General features: G+C 31.6%; 1 protein-coding gene across 4 annotated transcripts in view; it reads right to left on the bottom strand.

Moving 5' to 3' along the window:
• Positions 1-24,628, bottom strand: part of LOC145332511 (cysteine protease ATG4A-like) — a 56,561-nt gene that overhangs the window by 12,455 nt on the left and 19,478 nt on the right. For all 4 annotated transcript variants that reach the window (XR_013884190.1, XR_013884191.1, XR_013884192.1 and 1 more), the window contains exons 7-13: positions 20,825-21,120; positions 19,779-19,838; positions 18,084-18,156; positions 8,900-8,921; positions 7,186-7,250; positions 6,156-6,212; positions 5,621-5,676 (exon numbers count right to left, since the gene is read on the bottom strand). Coding sequence is in view for 1 of the 4 variants with exons in the window: in XM_080177514.1 (XP_080033640.1) it covers positions 5,621-5,676; positions 6,156-6,212; positions 7,186-7,250; positions 8,900-8,921; positions 18,084-18,156; positions 19,779-19,838; positions 20,825-21,120 (629 nt within the window). In the remaining 3 variants the exon portion in view is untranslated. The remainder of the gene's footprint in view (positions 1-5,620; positions 5,677-6,155; positions 6,213-7,185; positions 7,251-8,899; positions 8,922-18,083; positions 18,157-19,778; positions 19,839-20,824; positions 21,121-24,628) is intronic.

Genomic DNA, 24,628 nt, shown 5'->3' with positions numbered 1-24,628 from the left:
TTCGAAGGCACTGTGCCTATTATCATTTGTAAGATTTTTTGGCTGTTTGTTAAGATCACCCTTATTACTGAAATGAGTTCCGCCCTCAGAAAATACTACCCTGGGACATTAATACTAGAGGCGAAGCAAAGATACTAGTTCATAAATTATCGCTGTTTTTAATAAGAAGTTAGTAATAGTTATTTATCGTATCGTATTATAAACGGCTTTCCACGGATATAGAATGTACAATTATAAGATTAAAACTAGTTTTTTTAGCCCCGTGGTGCGAATAGTTATTTCTCGTATCGTATTATAAACGGCTTTCACCGGCTAAAAAAACTGGTTTTAATCTTATGGTTGTACATTTCTATATTCGTAGAAAACTGGATATAATACGATGCTAGACATAGTTTTTTCGTATGGAAGAGAACCGGTTCCTATCCACCGGATTCGAATGAATACGAGAAAAGAAGTTCTAATAGGAAGAAAAAAATTAGAGAATTTGAATTAAACCACAGGTATGAGCCATATTATTAATGAACTCCATTATTCCAACAAAAAGCCTTTGGATTTTATTACCTTTAACTGGGCGTCTTAATGAGTTTTAATGACCATGTAACTATAATTTCGAACACGTTATCTACATATTCACGATATAAAAATCTATGAATATATGTCCATTTGTTTGTCGTAGACGTTCTATGAAATATTATTTCAGCTCACATTCAATAAATTTCACTATTCTTCTTAAACAGAGATGTGTATTGTAAGGGAATGATACAGGGATAGGTAAATTAAATGTAAATTAATGTATTTTCATAATAAGTAGTACAGCTTGTTACTGTAGCATAGCATATATACTTTTTATATGTACTAGCGGCTACACCCCCTAGAGGCCTCTAGGGGCACTTGAGGAGGGGGGATTTAAATCTCAAACCCATTTTTAAAAATTTAGATTTAAAAAAAGATAAAACATTTTTTTGGGGGTGGTCATTCACCACACCCCAACCCCATTTTTATTTTTGTTTGATATATAGCCTGCTTACTGTCGGGGAGGTGTCGGGTTCAAGTCTAGTCGACACCGCGTCTGGTCGACACCGCGTCATACTATAGACGTTAGAATAAGAGGGTGTTGTAACACAACCCCCTCCCCTCTAATAGCCTAAGCCCAATAACTTCCCTATATATTTTTGGAACAATTGATCCATCCGTTTTCAAGACCTTAATGTACATACATAAAAGACAAAGATACATTCTATAACTTAAATATATGGAATTATTATGATTGTTATGTTTGAATTTTGGTTTTTAGAAATATAGGTATTAAATTTTGTTTTGAAAGAGAAAAGATTTTTGTTGTTTTTCAATTTTAAAGAATATATCTATGTAGGGAATGTTATAGTATGCATTTCTTAACTTAGAGCAGATACTCTCTAACTAAGCAAAGTAAATCCATCAGTAAATACAAGTCAACCAATATAGTAGCTAGAAAAACGCCACTAGCCTCTAGGATCGAACCCCTCTACAATTTATTTATTAGATTACATAGCTTAAAACCTTTCATGCATACAAAACGCAGAATGGCAGAAATCCTGTTACTTTTATATTTAGGCCTAGCAGCTGCGCTTTAGTATTTAAAGGCAGAAAATAGCCTTAAACCAAACTGAAACATAAAGTTAGAAATAAAATAGCCTACATACATCCCGGGACCTAGACGAAGCTTCCCTAAAATGAAGAACTTAATCAGTTAAGTGATTAGCGCAAAGACATCCGTACAACTTAATATATTTTTTACAAAACATTTGCTATTTTTGTAATTTCAATAGAATATCTTTTTTTAGGTTGTCTTTGCTGCAATACTTATGTAAATAAAATTTAATACATTGACAAAATCAATCAGAACAAACCTCTTATTTCCAAATTACAAGAAAAGGTTTTTGAACAAACATGGCATAATACAAAAAGACAAAATTGCATAAATCCTAAATATTAAACTGAAATGGATAGATAGGAGACAGAATTGAATCTCATGTAGACAATATATACATGCAGTATGTAAATTCTAACATTATATTTTAGAATATATTATATTCAAATCAGATTCTTTTTCGCCGGATAAAAAACTATTATAAATAAATGTGTATGATTTCATAGAAATTGTCCACGAATAAAAAATATAATTTATAAGATGAATATTTTTCTCTTACTGGGGCTGGGCCTTTAGCGATATCTTATCCGCGAGCAAACGTCTTTAATCCCTATGCAAAAGAAGTAAGATTTGTCTGTTTTTTAAACTTTGGGTGGTTTTAAGCTACTTTATTTAACCAATCTAAACCCCCCATTCTAACACATAGCATAAGAAATATCAACAAGTTATGATTTCTAATCTTGGGCCAAATAACATACAGATGGACAGACTTACGTTATTCACATTCAATGTGTAGAAAAGCCTCTCTCCACATAAGAAATGTGTCTCTTGTTGACAATAAATTTGGGGTGTAAACTTTATAAAAACAAAATTCTTATCATACTTGCTTGTGGCGACGCTTAAGAATGTAAGGATGGGCAATTTACCAAATAAATTAATTTGACCTTTTGGGGATCAATGACGCTTCTAGTACAAGTCCAATCCACGCCACCTTAAACATGCTCTGCTTTTAAATTGCAGTGTAACATACACAATCGCGCAGGGTATTAAGTAAGGTAACACCCATTTGACAACCAACTCTTGTACGACCTTTGCCTGAAAGTCCTAACTGTGCATGGTAATGAGTTTCACCTTTGTTGGGCCAATGCATTCCCCCTACTAAAACTATTTATTTCGCGCATCCATTTTTAACGTCTTTAGCTATGACAAGGTATTTGACCGTGAGTCGAACCTTCTTGACAACATAAGAGGCCTAGCAATTCTATTAAAATGAGGACAAAAATCACGAAACCTTGTGGGTAAGGTTGGAGTATAACTATTTTTTATGTAACTGAAGAGAGGTGGGTAAAAAGGGTGAGGAAAAGGGGAAGGGGGTTATGGGGAAATTTTCCTTTAGAATTGTTTGTCAGTATTACATTCCCTTTTCCCTGGCCACATTCGCTAGCAAATAAAAAAAAACATAATAGTCACAAACAAAACCTTTAGCCTATCCCTTTATCCTGAAAGGGTTTACATTATACCTTTTCAACCTAGACATAGACAAAAATATCACTATAACATAGACTATAAAAATTTTACGCTTAAGTAATGTTACAAAGTTGCGTTAAGAATCTTCTTAAAATTTCCAAACACAATTCATAACATTGAATAATGAAATGGCTAACATATCTATTTATAGAAAAAAAAACAAGGATGAAAACGTCTAAAAAAGTGAACTATGAAACAATAGGACAAACGAACATTAACACCTGTAGAGTGTAGAAGTGAGAAGAAGAACATAGATGTACAAGTATTAACAAAATCATGAGTAAATTTGTTGCAAAACTGCTTAAATACAATACATGTTTCAGGACATACTTACATTTTTAGGACTTGATTATAGAGCTGCTTCGCTTTTAACATTGTACCTTGTTGTAATATGAATCAGTATTCCAAATAATAGACAAATATAATAAATATATCATGTTATTTAAAAAATTGTTGTTTAAAAGGTTTAATGTTTTAAGTGGAAGCAAAGACTTTCTGGTAATGTTAATAGAGTTGCTACGATTTTTAAACCATAACTGTTACAGGAATCAAAATGCAAATTCTAACATGCCTAAATAAACGAAAAAAGCTGTCCGTTCTTGAAAGACGGACTAGCCCTAATTAGAGAAAAGCTTTGCCATCAAGAACCTTATAAAAGTTTTGCTAAGATAAATGAGTCTTATAATAACATGAGTTTTTTGTTGCAAAGCAAAACTTGGTCCAGTGTTTGTCAGTTTATGAATGTTCTTCTCAAACTAGTTTTGCCGTCTATCTTTAAAATCGGCCGAGAAACAAGGATTACATATCAGCAGTGCATGATAATGGCAAACATCCTGTAGACAACTAACGCATTAATTGCAAACATTTGCCTGCAAGTCATCACTTAACTGTGTATGAAATAATTTGCGCCTTTTTTTTAACAAGGCATTTCCCTTTATTCTCAATATTGAAAGCTTAGCTACTACTGAACTAGGATTTAAAGGGATAATATTAGTGGCTGAAATGTTTGAACACTCAACTTAATGAAACAACCAAATTCACTAAAGTCCTCAAAGTTATTAACCCAACAAATAAGAAGACGTTATTAAAAACTTTGGGGACTAGTGTAATAACTAACCCATAGTCAACTCTTTCTCTGACTTTAAAACCTTGTCATTCTTGTTTCTTTCTAATACAACTTGTCTTGTACACACTGACATGAAAAGTTAACTAATTCAGGGAGCGAAGCAACATTACATTCTAATGTCAAGGAGGGAGGGAACATTGAATTGCACTGGTATTCAAAGTTTTACCAAAGTTGGCTCAAATACTTTTATTGTGTGTTTTGATTGGTTGGTTCAAGTAGTGTCAAAACTTTTCAAACAATATTTTTCTATCTGTAGGAGGGGTAATTTAGTTTATCATCATGGGAATGTATAACAATTAAGGGGGGGGGGGAAGTTTGTACACTTATAGGAAATGAAATTCAGTATCAAAGTTTGGGAGGGCCGTGTGGGCTTGTTTTTAAAGTTATCAACCTAATTCTTTTTGTAGGCTCTCTTATATGACTGGATATACACGTATTTCTTTTGAAAATTGAATTTCGGCACTTTCCTTCTAGGGGCTTGTGGAGCAAAAGACCCCCCAAAACACTAAAAATATGAGTTTATCTGCAATTGGTATATCCCTATATCTGAAGGTAAAGTACAAACCAAAAAGATAATTTATCAGAAACAGTTTACCCTCCATTAACTGCTAGTAAAGGGTTACTAACTTTTAACATCTAAAGATATATGAGGCTTCTTTTCCATTTACATGATATTTAAATAAATATCAGTAAAGGAATAAAAAAAACTATATTGGATTAGAACAGGTTCTCAGCAACACTAAAAAAATCATGTTTGGCATCGTGATTAGGTTTGGCACTTCGAATCCGGAATCCACCCAATTTTTGTATCCGAATCCCGTATCCGTTTTTTAATAGCGGATTTGGATTCTTAACTGTAAGCTAAAATTAACGTCTTAAGTTTTTTAATCCGAATATATCTTTTAATTTTTAACAGTCGTTTTGGCCGCTGTAGGGTCTAGAAATAGAAGAAAAGCTTTTGTGAAAATATGAAAAAACGCAGCTTTAGATTCTGCTTGGTACCCAGTAAAATTAAACCCCTAATTTATTTTTTAAAAATCTTTTTTAAAATATTGCTAGAATCCGGAATCCGTCAAAAATAAGAATCCGAAATCCGCGGAGAATCCGTTTTATTTTTGGACGGATTCTTGTAAGAATCCGAATCCGGTCCAAAAATTAGACGGATTGCATCCCTAATCGTAATACTGACAATTTTCCACGAACATTGAAATGAAAAATTATAAGATTAAAACCATTTTCGTTGTCTATAATACTATGCAATTCATAAGTATTACTTTAATCTATTATATTACAAATGGATTCGCCCCTAACCACTACGAAAAAGATCAATGTTTTACCTGGACAGAAATATCACAGGATTTTGTTGTAGGGTACATCATATGTTCGGGCCGTTCTAAATAGATGAATACATACATACATAGATAGATAAAATTATAAATGGATGGATAAATTGATTATATTGTATAGTACATCATTGGCCAAAGTGCTATTAATAGACTGATAGATTGGTTTTGATATAGAGTACATCATATTTTCTAGCCGTTCTGAAAAGATAAGTAATAGAGATAGTAAAGAAAAACAGATTTATAGATGGCCACTTGAAAGTTAGTATTACAGCTGGTTGATTTCTAAAAAATTGAATGTGATAGACAGACACTAACACCGATTGTTTTGTGGTTGAGTACATCATATATTCTGGCAATCTTAAAAAGACGGACAATGAATTTAGATAGATGAATGGACAAATAGGTTTATAGAGCTTCAATTTTCTCTTTTTTCCCCTTTATTTTCATTCTTATTCGCCTTTAAACTTCCTTTTAATTTTTTTTACTTAACCTCTTTGATCCTTTATGTGAATGATAAAATTTTCACCTAGGAACATTTCAAACAATGGTGTCTTCTCTTTTGATATCAACTCTTCTTGTAGTGCTAAAAAAATACATGAATATAGGTATTAGATTTAACTTTATAATTTTATAAAAAATTATCATCCTTATGATAAAGTAACATGATGTTTGTTTGTCTCGCTAACCGCTGAACCGATCGTGTTCTCCTTAACATGGTAGCTTCACATGTTAGGTCCCGGGAAGGTTTATAACTATTTTGGGGGAGGGTACCGTACCATCAACCTCACAGGAGAAATCACCAAAAAATCGAATTTTTAAAAAATATTCTTGCTTTTACGTAGATACTTTAACGCAACATAGACAAAGATATTACCTCTCACGAGATTGTTTAGTCCTTTGACACTGTACATAATTATTATTTGATCTGTCCTTAATATTTTATTCATATTCAATTTTTTTGTTTGTATATGAATATTTAATACCTGTATTATAACACTGTTATTATTTTTACTTGTTATGTGTGTCATAAAATAAATATCTAAAAGATATTTGAAATAAAAAAAAAAACATTTTAAGTGCCACTAGAGGCCTCTAGGGGGCGTAGCCGCTAGTATATCATATTTCAAAACCCTTTTTTCTCAACAATGCCCAAGATAACACAAGAAAAAAAGACCATATATAAACTTTTCTTCAGTAAAAAAAGTTTCTTGCGAATTATTTTCTTCTATTTTGTATTTTCTGAACGTCAGAAAAGTTGCTAGCTAATTTTTCAATGCCTAAAAACTTCTTTCTGTTCAAATGACTATATGAAAGCGTGATATTTTATTGGGTAATAGCGACTACGCCCCTATACGTCTCCAGGTGGGATGGGTAGGAAGAAGTAGGAAGTAGGAAGAAGCTTCGTTGCAAAGGGAAACCATATCAGTTGAGCGGTTAGTGAGATCCTTCGCTACAAACAAAAAAAAAGCTTTCTACTTTATATAATAGAATTACAACTAGAGACTTGTAAGACTAGTAAGAATTTTCACTGTAGAATAAAAATGATGAAAACTTACCTATGCAAAGGTTATCAAATTCTTGTTCAGTTTTACACAGGAAAGCCAAGGACAGACTTGGATCTGTAGGTGTAGGTTATCAATTTATTTGAATTATTTTACTACTGGCACTTACTGTTGCAACCCAGGGATCAAAAGGGATAAGATATGTACAATGATGATACACAAAATTATCCCTTATGTAGGTTAAAATTAGTGGTTGAAACCAATCAAAATTCATTAAAGTTCCCAAAGTTGTTAAGCCAACGAATAAGAAAAGATTATTATAAAACTTTGGGGACTAGTGTAATTAACAGCACACTGTCCCCTATCTCTGGATGCAACCATATCCTGTCCCAGAATAGCAACAAAGCTACAGAAGTTACAAAATCAGACTAGTGACATAATCTGACTTATTAGGGTAAAGTGAATTAGGACTGCTGCAGTTTCATCAAAATTTTATATTGTATGTATTACATTCAAACTACTTTCAAGGGGAATTGTATTGTTGTAACTCTAAGACCCTTTTTATTGGATTGTAAAGAGGGACTTCCACTTTCCCCTACTTTTGATCATACATGGTTAGTCTTAGGTCCTTTAAAGATAAGGTGTATGAACTAAAGATGTTAATAATTAGGAGACACTCCTACAAAATTAATTTAGTATTCTTGAAGAAAAATAATAATCATTATATTCTCATAACTGTAAAGTACATATTTTAAATAATGAAATTGATATTTTTTTCTAGAATTAATTTCACTTGACGTAAAATATTATCAGGTTGATAATATTATCATAACATCTAATTTTTCTTAGGTAACTTTTTCATAAAAATATTATTAGTATCAAGACAAAACATGTTTTTCTTTTAGGTTTTTAAGTAAAAAAAAATGCATTTAATTGCTATAATTTGAATACTGATAATTTACTTCTCCCAAAAAATTGAAGTAAGGGAGAGAAAAACAAATGATCAGAGAGGTGTGATTAGGTCGTTTAAGAAAGTGGAAAGATAAAAATTTAATCAGATTTTTGTAGGAAAGTGTAAACACCTTCTTATTTCTTCAGGGGGGGGGGGGGGGGGCCCGGGGGGGCATCCAAATATTTCACCCTGACACATTCAAATGACATTTACAGCAAATAATTAAAACCCTCTAAAGCAAAGGAACGTTTTTTTGAGGGACTTACTCTAAGACACTTCTATAAGCTTCTACTTTAAAATAACTACCTACCTAGTTCAAGACGAAAAATAAAATCATCTAAACCATTTAAATAAAATATTAATATATCTTATAATAAATAAACTTTAAAAACAATACCCGCATGCTGAAAATGAAATGCTTATATAAAAACTATTTCATGGTTGTCTTACTCAATCTCATGATTCATATTCATATTTTCATTTAAACTTTTAGATTTGAATTGGGAAATGTTTGACAAATCTTTCTTTGAGATACTCCCAACCTCCCAAGAGAAATCGCCCTTGAAAGAAATAACCCCAACCAAAAAAATCCTTTTCTTTTATAACTGAAATTGAAAACTTACCCCCCCCCCCCCCACTTCTCTCAAGTTCCTCTAGAGCCCTCGAGTGAAGTAGCCACAAAAGAAAGGACGTAGGAAATATACGCTAGTATTAACTAGTTGAAACCAATACACATAGGTGAATAAAACTATAGAAAACGAAAAAGCAGACATTTTACTTACTTTTAAATAACTCAAATAAATTAATAACTTTCCTAATTGATCTATACTGATACGACCTGAAAAATAAAAAAAATGGTAAATAATACAATATACTGAAATGAACTAACTAGGTACCTTTCTATCTTTCTATTCTTTTGACTCTTCTAATATTTTAATTAAACTCAAACAATCATAAGGATATCAATACAACATTTCTTTCTTGTGTCAAACTATTATAACCAAGTTAATTGTTTTCTGATAGAATCAAGACATTTTAATCATAAGGATTAATTGCTTTAAATGTTTTTCTGATGTACAACAGGCTTTTGACTGTTTCTTTTATCTATTTATAGTATAACATTCCCCCTTATTCTTCTTTTGGAAATAAGCAAAGGAAATTTAAGAAAGTACCAAATTTAAGAGACAGTTCTTAAAAAGTAACTTCATCAAAATAAATAATTATGGACTTATTCAAGAAGTAAAAAAGAATATATATTTTGATTAGTATAAAGTAATAAAGTTGTGTGTAACTGTTAAATCAAATGTGCTTATTAAGTCAAACTGTTCTTAACTATGACCAAATGTATATATTTAATGGTTATATTTAAGAACAGTTTGACTTAATTAGGCATTTGACAAAACAGTAACACACAACTTTACAAAAAATATGTGAAAAAATTACTTTCCTTTAAAATAAAAATAACTTTATTGCTTAGCTACTCATGGATATGCCTGTCCCTGGAAGGAAAGCAATCATATCTATACTTAATGTTATTTATATGTAAATAAATGATATAGAGATGCTTTTAAACAACTGCAATCTGGCATATAGCCATAAGGATGCAATCATCAGTGTGCATACAAACTAACATTCATGTACATTGTACAAAGGGGTATTTTTTTCGCGTATTTTCTGTAAAGTTATGTGTTACAGTTTAGTCAAATGCGCTTATTCACTCAATTATTATTAGCCAAAGAATTAATCAACAATTTTCAACCTAGAAACCATTAAATTGCCATAAATTTAATATAACTGAGAAATGGCAATTAAAATTAGGATTCAATCATCTCAAAAAATACAAACCATTACACAAATAGCACATTTAGCTATTATTGAGGATTTGTCAATCTAGATTAGTAAGTTTTCTAACTAGGGTTATTTTCATTGCCATAATAACTATTCGTGCAAAATTCAAGGCAGTAAAGGCTGAAGAAAGAATAGACCAATTTCAGTCTTGGAATATTACAAAGCCATAAAGATGCAATTATTTACTAATAAATTAAATGTCATTGTGATGATAATTGGGATGATAATAATCCACAATCAAATCAACTTCATAACAGGTAACCTCCCAACAGATGGGTTTCCCTAAGATTGATATTCATTACTCTTTTAGAATAAAGTGAGTAATTTATTTTCATTATTTACCATTAAGTTGGGTGTTGCGGTTTAGTCAAATGCTCTTATTGAGTCAAGCTGTTCTTAATTATGACCATTTCATAAATATACATTTGGTCATAGTTACGAACAGTTTGACTTAATAAGTGCATTTGACTGAACTCCAAAACCCAACTTTACGGAAAATACGCGAAAAAAATGAATCTCTTAATGTTTATTAGTAAACTACCTATACTTTTTAAGTAATTAAAACTAATGTTACTGTACATTAATGTAAATTTGTAAGAACACTCCAGTATAAAGTACTTGAGATGCGTAATGCTGCGTATGTAAATATATACTTATATACATTTACCAAAAAAAAGTGTGTTTGAGATATACAGTATTTGAAGAAAATATCTTTAGTGAACCAAATTGTTAGAGTTAGGTCAAATTAAAGAAAATAATGTATTAGGAGTCCCAACAAATTCGAGAAATTAAGTTTCTAAGCATTGATCAAGAAATTATAAAAGAACATTTAATTAAACAATGATTAATAGATAATCATTGTTAAAAATAATTGGAATGAACAATTAGGTGATAACAATCTCGATACCCAAAACCTATTAGGCTAATGCAAATGAAATACATAAAAAAAACTATAAAAAAATGCAACATCTCACCCCTCTCTTTACAAAATTCTATCCCCCAACAAAGTGCCTGTTGCTGCACTGAACCCCCTTCATGTTCAAAATAAAACCATATCTCTTTTATTTTTAGTTTATTCAAAAGATATGAGTTGGAAGTGCCTGTGCTTAAGAAGGCACTTTGAGGAAAATAATCGCCATGTTTTTTTTATTGCAAGCTATGCTTACATATAAAAGTTTTCCCTTGTTAATTAATGCAACTGCAAGATGACGCATACAATTTATTTAAATAATTGATTCAAGTTTTGCATGTTGGGATACACTTCAATTTAAACCTACACATTTCTTCAAGACTTGTGTAAAATTCTTAAAGTGACAAATGCAATTTTTTTTAAAAGTAGCTGCAATTAAAGCTAGATCTCTGCCAACATTCCAATCATTAGGGAGCAAATTTAAGCTGATTTGTGCTTAGCTTATTTATGGATGTTGTCATCCTTGTTTATTTTTAATGCAACACACATAATTTCTGCCACTTTATACCAACATAAGCATGTGAGTTACACTTGGAATTTATAATTAATCCTTTAATTTAAGCATACTGCACAATAGAACAAGTGTGAAAAAGTACAAAAAGCAAAATCACAAGATTTTTAATAACCCTTTCTTATTTGTTTGCTTTACAACTTTGTGGACTTTTATTGAAATTTGATTGGTTGGTTTGTTCATTAAGTAGAGTCTTCAAAAGCTTTAACCACTAATTGTAATCTATAGAAGGGGTAATTATGATCATCATCCCTGTAAATTTCCGACTAAAAGGGTAAACACAATATTGTGGGAAAAGTATGGTCAAATTGAATAAGACCTGCAACAATTAATTTTTATGTAACATTGAGACTAGGGATGAAACAACTAGAGTTAAAAATTGTGCAGTTAAAAGGAAAATTATAACTCCAAAGGAACTAGTGAAAAAGAAAATGCAGAATAACAAAAAGAATTCAAAGAATGAGATTCAAATCTCAATCTTTTCCAAAACTACGTTTTCCTTAAGGAAAACAGCCTAGCTTTTGACAAAAAAAATAAATATTAATACTAAAATAAAATATTTACAGTGATTTGATGAATAAAGTTATAAGCACATGACATAAAATAGATTTTAAATAATAACTATGATATTATGCAAGGTAATCTTCAATTTTCATTTTATTTACTAGTTAAAATTACACTTTGTTTAGTTTTATATCTCTTTGGAGTCTGCCAATTATGTTAATTGTCATTTGTAGTTTAAATGCAATGCTAGGGATCAAATTTTGTATGGATTTGCTCAGGAACAACAGCTCGTGTGAAGCATTATAGGCTAGGACCCTTACCTTACTATTGCCAACTAGCAGATATGCTACATTTATACCTAATGAATTTTTACTTGAGCTCTTTGTGAATCAAATTATTTGGGTCACTGCTCTTTAATCCGCCAGTTTATGTCTTCACAAATATTTTATATTGGATGGGATTAGCAAGTTTTTATACATTTTCTGTTCATGTCTTTCTGCTAATATTACATAATAGCAAACAATGGCTATTTCCTTATAGTTAACATTCCCTTTTCTGCTTGAGAAAAATAATTATAAAAAATGTGAAATTCCAGTAGTTAAATGAGCCAGAAAGCTTAAGAAATTACATTTTCTGTTTTATTATATGAGGTTACTGTCTTAAAGCTAAGTTATGTCCCGAAATATTAGTGCTCTACAGATTAATAGGCCCAAAGGGTGAATTTCTTTACATTAATAGAAGGAAGATAATTATGTTTGAGGTTAATAGTTAATAGTTTTAAAAATATTTCAACTTAAGATATTATTTTTGTTGTTGTCATGAATAAATCCTTCCAGTTTTGAAGATAATGCTGGTTTGGCAGATTAGGATAAATATTGAGACCAGGAGTGTCAATACATTTCAGCAAGCCATTTTTATTTCAAGTCAATCATTCCACTAAAATTGTAAATTCAACAAGCATGGGGTATTTTCATGACAAATTGGTAAATTCTGCCTTTAAAAACATAGGGTAAAGCGGGGCGAACTCGGTGTTTTTTTCGGTTTTTTGAACCTGCAAATCGTAAAAATTATTTTTTTTAAATGGGACCAAGACCAGTAGAAAGATCTCGGAAAAGTCGATCAGGTCCTAAAAGGACGTAAACCTAGGACTTTGGGAAGTTTGTCAAAATTGATCTCTAAAACGGCACCGACTTCGCCCCGCCTTGAGGCGAAGTCGGTAGGGCATTTTCAAGCTTCGAAATATCGATGACGTATTGATTTTATTACAGCATGCCCAAAAGGTAAAAGTTGCTAAATGTAATAAAGAGTATGCACAAAAAATTTTATTAAGATAGGTCAATTGGTATTATCCTCTTAGAAATTTTTTTTTCAATATTGAAAATTTGAGTACCCCCCCCCCCCCCCCCCCCCCGACAGCGAACTATGAACTCTGGCCGCAGCGCTCGGCTCCCTAGCCTGCCTAGCCGCAGCGCTCGGCCCCCTTGCCTGCCTAGCCGCAGCGCTCGGCCCCCTTGCCTGCCTAGCCGCAGCGCTCGGCTCCCTAGCCTAAAACCTAACCTAACCTAAAATAGTTGTTCGTCGGTAGTCGGGGGTGGGGGGGTGGGGGTTGTACAAAATTGAAAAGAAATGAAAAATAAATTTCTAAGAGGATAACGCCGGTCAATTTTTTCTACCAAAAAAAATAATTTTTCCGAAGTACGCGAAATTTGACTTTTTTTTCGAAAATTTTTTTGATAAAAAACATAAAAATACTACTAGAAAAAATAACTTTTTATGACTTTAAAGGCCTGATCCTTAAAATTCAGGCAATTTTGAATAGATTTGGCCAAAAAAAAATTAGTTCTATTAGCAAAATTTCCTAAAAAAATCAAGTTGAAAAAAAGAGAAAAGTTTGGCAAAATCTGTGGTCGATTTTCCAGCTTCAAAAAACCTATGACATATTGATTTAATTACAGCATGCTCTAAAGGTTAAAGTTGCTAAATGTAATAAAGAGCATTCACAAAAAAAATTATGAAGATTGGACAATTTTTTCTACAAAAAGAAATAAATTTTTTCTAAGTACGAGAAATTTGACTTTTTTTCTCGAAAATTTCACTTTTTTATATAAAATTGAAAAAGTTAGTATAAAAAGTGAAAAAACCGAATTCGCCCCGCTTCACTTTTAGTCGATTTAAGAAAAAACTATACAAGCTTTTTTAAAGTTTTAAACGGAAATGGATAGCCTATTAGATTCTTAATAAGTCCCCTGAAGACGTCTAAGCTCTAGCTCTTACCAGTTTTTGTCCAACTTACCGTTTTTCCGACCGAAGCAAAAAAATCGAAAAAAAAATTTTTTGTCGTCAGACTTTAAGACCCAATAAGTACCCTAAAAATTCATCTCACAAAAATTTCATTTTATACTTTTTTGTAGGCAATTTAATAAGGAACAAATTTGATTTTATGTTTTTTTCTGTCAGTCGATTAGAACATGGAGAAAAATGTCATTTAATGAAGGTGGTCAAAAAAATACCGACTTCACCTCAAAACCGAGATCGCCCCGCTTTACCCTACTAAATTGCCTGAGTTATCTTTTTTAACAAAGCTTCACATAGCCTTATAGGTCACAGGATGGTTTTAGGCTTGTAGATTTAATCCTTGGAATGGGTTTAGGCTATTTTAAGCTCAAGTGTTTAATATTCTGAATAAAATCAGCAGTTTTGTAGGTTAACTGAATATGATTCGGAAAATCTTTTTCGCTGATCTGTAAAATGAGAAATCTTAGGAATGAATTTTATTTTCTTAGACCTTGTCAAAACTCAATCAAGAATATTTATATGTTTAGTTTTCGAAAAAGACACATACTGAATACCGATGCAAGCTAATTTTAAAAATAGGATCTACTGCAGTTCATGGTAAAATATTGCTGGTAACGAATGCTTCCTGTTTCCTGGCAATATTGGAAGCTTCCTGGATCTAGCATAACAAGAAATAATTCTGGAGCTACCAATGTTTAACTTTTCTGGTTGCTGGCAATTTAAACATATTCCTGGCCACTGGCATGTTTGAAATATTCCTGTTAAAAAGCAATATTTCCCTTTTTAATTCCAATTTCCCTTTTATTACACTTACCCCACAATTAGAGGTGGCTTTTTTGGCATGTTTGTCTGATGTGGTGGGGGTTGGGAGGGTAGTGGTGTTTCTCGGTACTAATTGGGGGAGTTAGGATAAGGTATAAATTTTGCTCCGTTCTACAACAATTCATAGTAAATTAAAAACCTTAAACTGATCAAATGTAAATAATGAATTAGAGAGAGGGGGGGGGGGGTGAGACAAGACAAATATGATAAATATTCCGTATTTCTGATTTTTATCTACAGTTAATAATACAACGTTTACGTAGGCGTAAAAAGTAACAATATAAAAGTAGTCAGGAAAAACTTTAAGGGCAATAGGTCCTGGGAAGGATTTTAACTATTTTAGTTTGATTTGGAAGTCTAAAAAGGGGATGGAATAGAATTATTTGAAATAAAAATCTCCCGCCATAATCTAATTACCTTCATGGTTTCACTCAAATCAATATCTACCATAAGAGTAAAGCTTTTCTTATCATGGTCTGTATGTCAATTACGCTACTAGAATTGTTGGTGTTATTCTCTTAAAATTTTTTTTTCAATTTTGAAATATTGCCCCCCCCTAACTAAACCATCAAACCTGGCCGCGGCACTTTTTTATAATTAGGTTATTTTAGGTTACAGGGGCTAGTATTAAGTTTTGCATTCTATAGGCGTTCAAATTGTTGGTTTTACTGTTTGATTTCATAGCCTCACCTAGAAAAAATTAATTTATTAATTAATATGATTAAAATTACAAATGTTTCTCCCCTCCCCCCTTTTTAATATATCATAAAAATAAATAGGACCGCCCAAATTTTGGCGCGAAAGTGGATATTAAGATAGAAACAGTTAAATTTAAAGGTAAAGATCCCACTCTCTTAAATCCTTACCCCACCTCTATTAGGAATGCACATCGATTGCTGTCCCTTATTAATTATTGCTGTTTACCCCCTAAGAAATTGTGAAAAAGGGTATGGGGTAAAAACTCCTGTAAGCCAGTAATCTTCTGTCATTGCTGGTAACTTGGAAAATTTGCAGATTGCCAGCTAACAGGAACCTAGGATTTAGGGGAATTTGCGTGCTGCTGGATCCAGGAATCTTGTAATGTTGCCAGGAACCAGGAAGCATTCATTACCAGCAATATTTTACCATGAACTGCAGTAGATCCTAAAAATATTTTCCATGGGTTTATACACCACCAATCAACAGATAAAGTCATTCCATCCCCTTCTCTCCCAGAAAAAAATGCTTATTTTCTAAGGGTTTCAACCCACCCCCTCATTTCCCACAGATTTCTTCATATCTTTCGCGATATTATGTTACTTTTTAAAACTTTACATTATAGTTTTGAACTTTTTGTACTAGCAAATCTGAATATCTTTTTTCCTTTTAAAACTATAAATATATATATATATACATACTTAGTTAACTATTGATGAATCTGCGGGTTTCCTTAACTTTCAACCTTTTTCACTTTCAACTTTTGGATAATTTTACAAAATTTTGTGTAAAAACTTTATTTTAAATAAGATACCAGTACTTTTAAAAAATAAAAGTATAAAATAATTAGACAAGTAACATTTGACCGTAAATTGAATGTAACCTTTGTTTGTAGCTCTGTCGATTAAACATTTGTGTTCTTTATTGAAAGAGAAAGGTAAGCCTTCCTATATCGATGTCTCTTTTAAATATCAAATTTTAACTATTCCTTTCGGCTTATCTGTCTACAACTTAACAAGGATGAAATTATCCATAAACAACGAAGCTCTTTAATGAAATAGTAAGACCAGCAAGGCATGAGCAATAGCATGATTAGGTATGATAAATAGTATATAAGAAATGTTTATTGGTTATAGAAACCTCCTTGTTTCTTATGTAAGTCAAATTTATGAAAAAAAATCTGCACAATATTTTCTTTTTTCTAACCTGATTCTAATTTATGCTCTTATTTACAAAGTAATCTTGTGTTTGATGTATTTTACATTATTTTGATTATCTCATTTTTTAACATGCAAAACGTGTACTACAAAGATTCGTTTTTGCTACGCTGTCTTAAACTTTGATTCAGGGATAAGACAATGGACGATAAATTAATGGTTATTCTCAATAATGGTAAAAATATTACCCCTTCTAATTACCTATTGATTGAAATTATAACACTGCGAACACTGGCGGTTAGTACCAAACAAACAGTTCAAGTGCCCCATTTTTCGACCTAATTAGACAAATAACTTAAACTAATTAAACTTATATAATATGATATTTTTTATTTCATCTTTAAGTATTATGTCCGTAAAGGGTCTTGTTTTGCCCATAAACTTTCCATTTATTTTATAATGTGTAAAAATACAGAAGCTATAAAAGCAAGAATGAATTTACTTTTTTTTATAGCATTTTATAACAATCATATCTATCTATTCATCTTGTAATTAACATTAAAATATTAACGTTCAAATTGTCTGTTTATTAATCGCCTCTCTATATTTTAGTTTAACTGGCAATTTGTTGTTCATTCGTCTTTCTAAACCTTACATACAATACAATGTCTATCTTTTTATCCTCTTTCTATAATTCTATGTCTTTCTTCCTATATTTCTATCTGTATAAAAACACCAATTGCACAAAACAGAGAGCATACAATAGATATTATTAGAAATACTAGGTACAATATAACATTCGACACATTGCATACCTAGTATCTATCTATCTTGCAAATCTAATCTTTTTACCAACTTTTCTTCATGTATTTTTTCTAATAAGTAGTAGCCAAAGTTTAATAAAGACGTTTTTTATTCGTTGGATTAAACTTTGGGTACTTTTAATGTGTCCAAAAGTTTTAATCTACATAAGGGGTAATTCTGTCTATCAGCATTAGGATTGTACATAATGAAGGATGTTAATAAGAATGGGCTGGGCAGGAAAGGGGGGGGGGGGGTTCTTATTCACATCCTCCTTTATCGTTCGTTGTCTTATCCCTTAAGACCCCTGGTTTGTTTGTTACTCTATCTGTCTAAATGTCTATCTATCTGTCAAATCTTCTGTATCAATTCTAGCTGTCTGTCTGTCTATCTAACCTGGTCTAGAAGCATGGAACGTCATATCTTCTCTTTCTACCAATTCTACTTGTTGGGCCAAATCTGCTTCAACCTAGAGTAATCAAAACTGAAAGAGTTGTTTTATTATTTTGAAACTATTGTGGATTAGTTACCAATAGTTTTAAACCTAGTAGATATTATGAATAGAGAAAATATATATAATTCATTGAAGGTAAACAAGGATGACAACATTCATTAGTAGCGAAGCTGAAAAAATCATGGATAGACCTGACTAACAAACACTGTGATCTTTAGAGTAGATGTTAAGTTGCAATAAAAAACCATAAATCACTTGAATCATGCAACCTTAAAGTATTATAAGTATTTATGCCTGCTTAAGCATGACCGACTGACCAAGTAAATTATATACTTGATGCTCATTGGTAATGGTAATCTTCAACAAAAATTATTGTTTTAAATCTTGTATAGCAGCAAAAAACTTACTGAGTAACTTTGCTAATAACAATGGAAGTACTTTTTATACCTTTTGATATTTTTTAAATTCTCATTAAAAATTTGTGTAAATAAATTTCAGAAACATGATATTCGAAATTTAATCTTAGTAGGTAGGTATTGACGTTTTTATCCAGAAAAATCTAAATAAGATCTAAAAATATTTTAACTTTATGTCTTACGATTCATTAATCAAAGATTTTGTTGACCAAAACTAAATATAAAGTCTCCCTTATTATATTCATGATATAAAAAAAATAATGAAAAAAAATATATTTTTCTGTGACATATTTTGAATGAGTTCCTATATTATTACAATACATCTATTTACTCGTGATTTCTAATATAAACTAATAATTACTTCTTATTGCTGTCCTACTTATGAAGAAATGTGTTCTTGTTGCGAAAGTATTTAATATATTGACAAACGTCAATGTATATGGTGTGTGTTAGTTTTGAAGTTTAGATTCACTAAACAATAAAACTGTCGTCTGCATTTTTGTCACAATTTTCTCTTATTTTGCCTTTTTTGTCTATTTTTGTGCAGGGATCTAAAGGGATGAGACAATGAATGATAAATTGATGTACATCCCCAATAATGATCCACAAAATTTTAAAACTCAACTTAATAAACCAACAAATCTGAATTCAATAAAGTCCCCAACGTTGTATGTCAACGAATAAGAAAACGTTATTATAAAACTATGGAGACTAAGTAGTGTCATAAACAGCCCAAGTCCCCTCCCTCCCTCCCTGGTTTTTGTGTCTTATTTTCAACAGCGCAGCTTCTTTGTAACAAGGACACGTCCCTCCGTTATACATTAGCAAATTTTTAAACTTCTAAATTAGATCTGTCAATAAGCAATCATAAAAAAGAAATAATTTAATTATCAATGATACCTTTTTGAAATGTCTATTTGGTTTTGATAGTGCATCTACTCTATAACTAAAATACTCCAGGCGGACGGACATTCAGCTATTTATTACACTAGTCCCCAAAGATTTATTATTTTATAATAACGTTTCCTTTACCTTTGGGCAGCAACTTTGGGGACTTTTATTGAATTTTGATTGGTTGGTTCATTAAAATAAGTGTTTAAACGTTTCAACCACTTATTGTAACCTACAGAAGGGGTAATTTTGTGTAGTATCACTGGGGATGTACATTAATTTATCGGTCATTGTCTTATCCCTTTAGATCCCCGAGATTTGCCACTGTACCTGTTGACTTAGATCCGATTCTGTTGAATCTAATTGGGGCAAACTTGAGTTTTCTACAACCTAAATAGAAAAGAATTTTGTTTGAGTTCAATAAAGGCGGTTTTCCTTATATTGCCTTACATAGTAAAGACAACAAATGAACTATTTGTAAAAGAAAGAATTTAAGATGTTTATTTTAGGCTAGGTTAAGATAAGCACAGGTAAAAAGGGCTCCAGAAAGGTTACACAATATTTGATAGGGCCCTGAAGGGTTAAAGCCCCCCAGTGGAAAATAAATAGGTTCGAGTGATAGCACACTGTAGAGAACAAGCTGATTTATTTATTTTTTGCTCATTGAAGTAAATACCTAATAGTTATTTTTTAAACTTCCTTCCTTGATTAGAATGTTTTAGCTTCTTTGATAATATTGTTGAATAAAATATTTTTTTTCAGTCCATGGGAAGTAATAAAAAGCAAATTATTGATTTTCATCTAAGACCATTTGGTATACTACTTTACTTTTAGTCCTGAAAGTATGAAAATAATTTTAGTTTTCTTTAAAAAAAAACTACCTATACCTAATAAAGTACATTAATAAAGGAATAAAAAAAATATTTTTAGCCGAATCCTTTTTATTTCATCTTAGTTCAACTTCAAAGAGTTTTTTTTTAAATTAAATAAAATTCACATCGCCTACTTTCTTAAGTTGAAACAAAAATTATACACTTACCTAATTCAGAAGTTGAGTAAATTTTTGTAAAGTATTGTTAGATGTGAGAGCTACAGAGAATTAATTTCCAGTATGGCTTCAAATCCGATCCAATTCCGCTGGATTAGAACTGGTTCTGCCTTCTGAGTAATTTTCAGCAAAAGAAATTTAAGAATAGATTCTTTCCCGATTTGTTGGCCCGGCCCTGCCAATAAAACGGATATTGTTCCTATAATATTTTCCTTAATATCTGCGGAAGGCTATCAATAAAACTATCGGAAAAATATTCATTAAAGACTCGTAAGAATGAGTAATTTTCTTATTATATTTGAATGTTTAATTTAATCAAACTAACTACCTCTAAATTGCCAGCAGCTGAATTGTTTCTACGCATTCTTTTCTGATCAGCTGACAGTGCCTCTTCACAATCAGCTGTTTCAGTCATGTGATCAGCTGATTGTGCCACTCGATCAGCTGACTCATCTGTAGGCGTTCCAGGTTCCTGTTTGTCTTGCTGTTCTTTCAGCCGCCGGGCGGCTTCAGCTTCTTCATGTTGCCGCTTAGCGGCTGCTTTGTAGCCTCCAGCTTGCCGCCAGAGGACAGAAACGCTTTCCCAGGTCTCAAGCTCTACGTAGGGTTGCGTCACATGTGGATCTAAAAAAAAGCTTATACGAAACTGGATACAAGTGAATAATTCAAGGGCACATAAATTAAGATAGAAATATTTAAAATCCTAATTACCCTTCTTTACAGCTGCGAGAAGCCTAACGTAACCCATGTGGAATCTACAGTGCATATTATACTAAAACCAGCAACCTTGAAGCTTAAGCTTAAAACATATAAGTGTCATACTAAGGGATATTATTTGTTAACCTTGCTTTAAACTAAGTAATTAAATTTTCCTCTTTTTGTAATTAAATAGTTTTCAGGGTGAAAGGAATGAAACAATTCACAACTAATAAAATAAAATAGAGATAGCAACAGAATCCAAATTATTTTTTGAAAATATTTTGTTAATCCAAACTTTTTGAAGAAAGTCATAAGTATTAGCGATGGTAGGTACCATTTTTTAAAAATAAAATTTAGCTATTTGGGGAGGGAAAGTGTACCAATACCCACCCCCAATACAATTTTTCCTATTTAAACGCTAAGAGCGAAGAAACTAGTATATTGAAAAGCAGCCACAGTAATAGTTTAACCCCAATATCCCAGATTATCAAATTCTTCATCATTTTCCAATCCACATATCTAAAATGTTTTGCACTAATGCTTATGTAAGCAAAAACTTATTTGGGCCAAGGGTAGGGGAAATGTTTTGGTATTTTCACAGTTTTTTTATTAAATGGAGAAAAATTGACCCTCCTTCAAATTTCAGAAGTTTTAAATAGGTAGGTATTACTTGGAAGTTCTCATTTATTTTGACAAAATTGCTCTTACGGTAACCTCTCCCTGTAGGGATTTCCTAAGCTCATTTAACCTAAACTAAGCAACATAATAATTCTCAATATTTAATGGAGGGTTTTCTCAATCCATAACAATGAAATAGAAAGATACTAAAATGGTGTAATTCTTACAGAACAAAACTAAGTTTCATTTCATTAGCAAAGTAAGGGTGATTTCTAAGAAAGATTAAAAAAATATAACAACATATTATAATAACGAATAATAACAGCTATTAATAGGGGGGAATGTCTTAGCCATGCATGAATAGTAAATACGCAAATATGTATGAGCATAGAATGATATTTGATCCAGTCAACTACCTGCCCCAAGTGGGTGCTAGCAAAATTGCTTTCTATTCTTGGTAGGGACTTGGCTGTGTTTATAATTCCGATGCTAATAGCTTATTTAAAAAACCCAATACAAAATCGGGACAGGGTCCCCGCACTGTGGGCAGAGTTATATATAGCTTATGTCCCATTTATTCTTTTACTTTAATGAATTCAAAATGTATATTACAACCAGTAAGATTACAACTAACTGCATTTTTTGTCTTGTGTATGTATTTGAAGTGACTGCCATTAATACATTTATCAAAGGCATTTAGACATCCATTTCATACATGTTTATTGTTTAGTTGCAAAAATACCATAAACAAAAATCCACCGATATTGCCAAAAATCAATCAATAATATTAAAAAAAACATCTAATTTATGCCAAAACTGACAACTGCTCTAACACATAATATGACGGTAATGTGGTGTCACACCAACTTTGCTGAATTTTTAGAAATCATATTAAATCGATGATGTAACATTCTAGGGGGTAAAAATTTAAAAACAGGACAATGTATTTATTACACTAGATGATCCATAAGATACAATAATAAATTCATATTACAAAGTAATTCAAGCAGACGAGACAAAATAAAGAATCTTAACTTTTTATAATGGATTTCTTAAATGTATGCTATGAAAAATGTACTGTCCTTTCGTTCCAAAATGTTTAAACTAGGTAGGTATACTTTCTATATCTTTTAACATGCTGTGTCAATTACTTAATCTTCCATTTATTTTAAAGAGAATTGCCAGTTATAAATAATTTTTTTTTGTGACAATAACATTATGCTAAGAATTATTATATTATGTCTATGATAATCAATTTTGACTGGCGAAAAAGATCGTAGCTTTCTATTTTTACTTCAGTTATTATATCCCTTTTTTATAAACACTAAAAGCAAAGAGCCAATAAAAATAGAAATACATGTTATATAACTCTTTGAGGGACGAGACATCCATAATTGCAAAGGCTAATTTCAAACGTTAGCTTGCATCTTTGGTTCATAGATTACAATTGCTGGAGTAAATGCTTTGATACTCATTGAAAACAACTATTGACATTACCCTGTCCCGTTTTAGAAAAATTTTGTTAAAATTTTTGCCCCCAGCCATAATATGGTTGATTTATGCAAAATAATGACTCATGCAAAATATTTTTTCTGTAATGCAAAAATTGCGATGGTACAAGCACTGCAAAATTTTTAAAATTTGCAAAAAGACCTGTTTTTAAAGCTCTTGTACCATCTGAATTTTAAAGATTTTTAAAAAATTTCAATTCTAGGGTAGTGCGGGGTTATTCCGGTCAATTTTTTGCTTCAACTTAAAAAAAAACATACTTCCCAAAAACTTTTTCCGGTTTTTAAGAGTGCAAATGAAAGATATGGCAATAACGAAGAAGCCTGTCTTGGTCCCGTTTAGATCTCGCAACTAGAAGTCGGTCAAAAATCGGTTTAAAGGGCGGCGGTTGGCCTATACCGGAATAACCCCACCGGTGGGGCTATTTCGGTCAGTTGACTTTGGGGGGGTGGAACACCCCCTTAAAATATTTTTTTTTACATTTTAAACTATGAGTAGAAAGCTGAGGTCATTAGCTTTCTAACGGTACTAGTCACATGCAGATCAGACAATTTTTTGACAACATTTTCCCCATTTTAAAAAAGTCGGTAAAATCGCAAAAAAAAACATCAATTTTTTCATGCAAACTTTTTTAAAAAAATAATACTTTTTATTATATGATAAGGTTTTTTTTAAGCTTTATACATAAATTAGAGGCAATTTCTGATTCGCAGGTCTTGGAATTTCTTGAAAAAAGTGATTTTTTCCCCAAAAATTTTTAATTTTAAAAATCCTGCCAGTTTTGACAGCAGTTTTTGATACATTTTTTCTTGTCTCAAATTGGCTAGGATTGACCTACAAGGGTGGTTAAGGTGTCTAAAGATGTAAAATTACATGCCTGACAATTAACTCGAAATGATATGGGGTCTAACTCTAATATTTCAACACATTTTATGCAACAGGAATTTTGAAAATGCAAAATCTTGAATATGTACTCTAAATCTTGGAGATAGAACCCATATCCTGGGGAGTTTTTGTTAGGACGTGCAAAGAGCTTTCTATAGACACCTTAAACACCTTTCTAGCTTAATCCTAGCCGATTTGACATAAAAAATCCAAACCGCGCAAAAATCGCGAACACCCTCTTATACGAAAAAGATGCAAGGGTTTCATATGGAATTTTAAATCTTCCAGCGGTCTTTCTAATAGACATACCCCTTCTTACATGAGCCAATGCAGCTGATACATCTTCAGGCAAATATTTAAGGCGTTCCTTTGGGTGATATACTCTTCCCATTACTATAAAAATGTGTCTGAAAAATTTTTA

Source organism: Acartia tonsa, chromosome 11, assembly GCF_053477335.1.
Source record: "Acartia tonsa isolate MP-2025a chromosome 11, ASM5347733v1, whole genome shotgun sequence".
Lineage (NCBI taxonomy): Eukaryota > Metazoa > Arthropoda > Copepoda > Calanoida > Acartiidae > Acartia > Acartia tonsa.
Note: the sequence above shows the minus strand (reverse complement) of the source record. Positions and strands in the feature narration are given on the sequence as shown.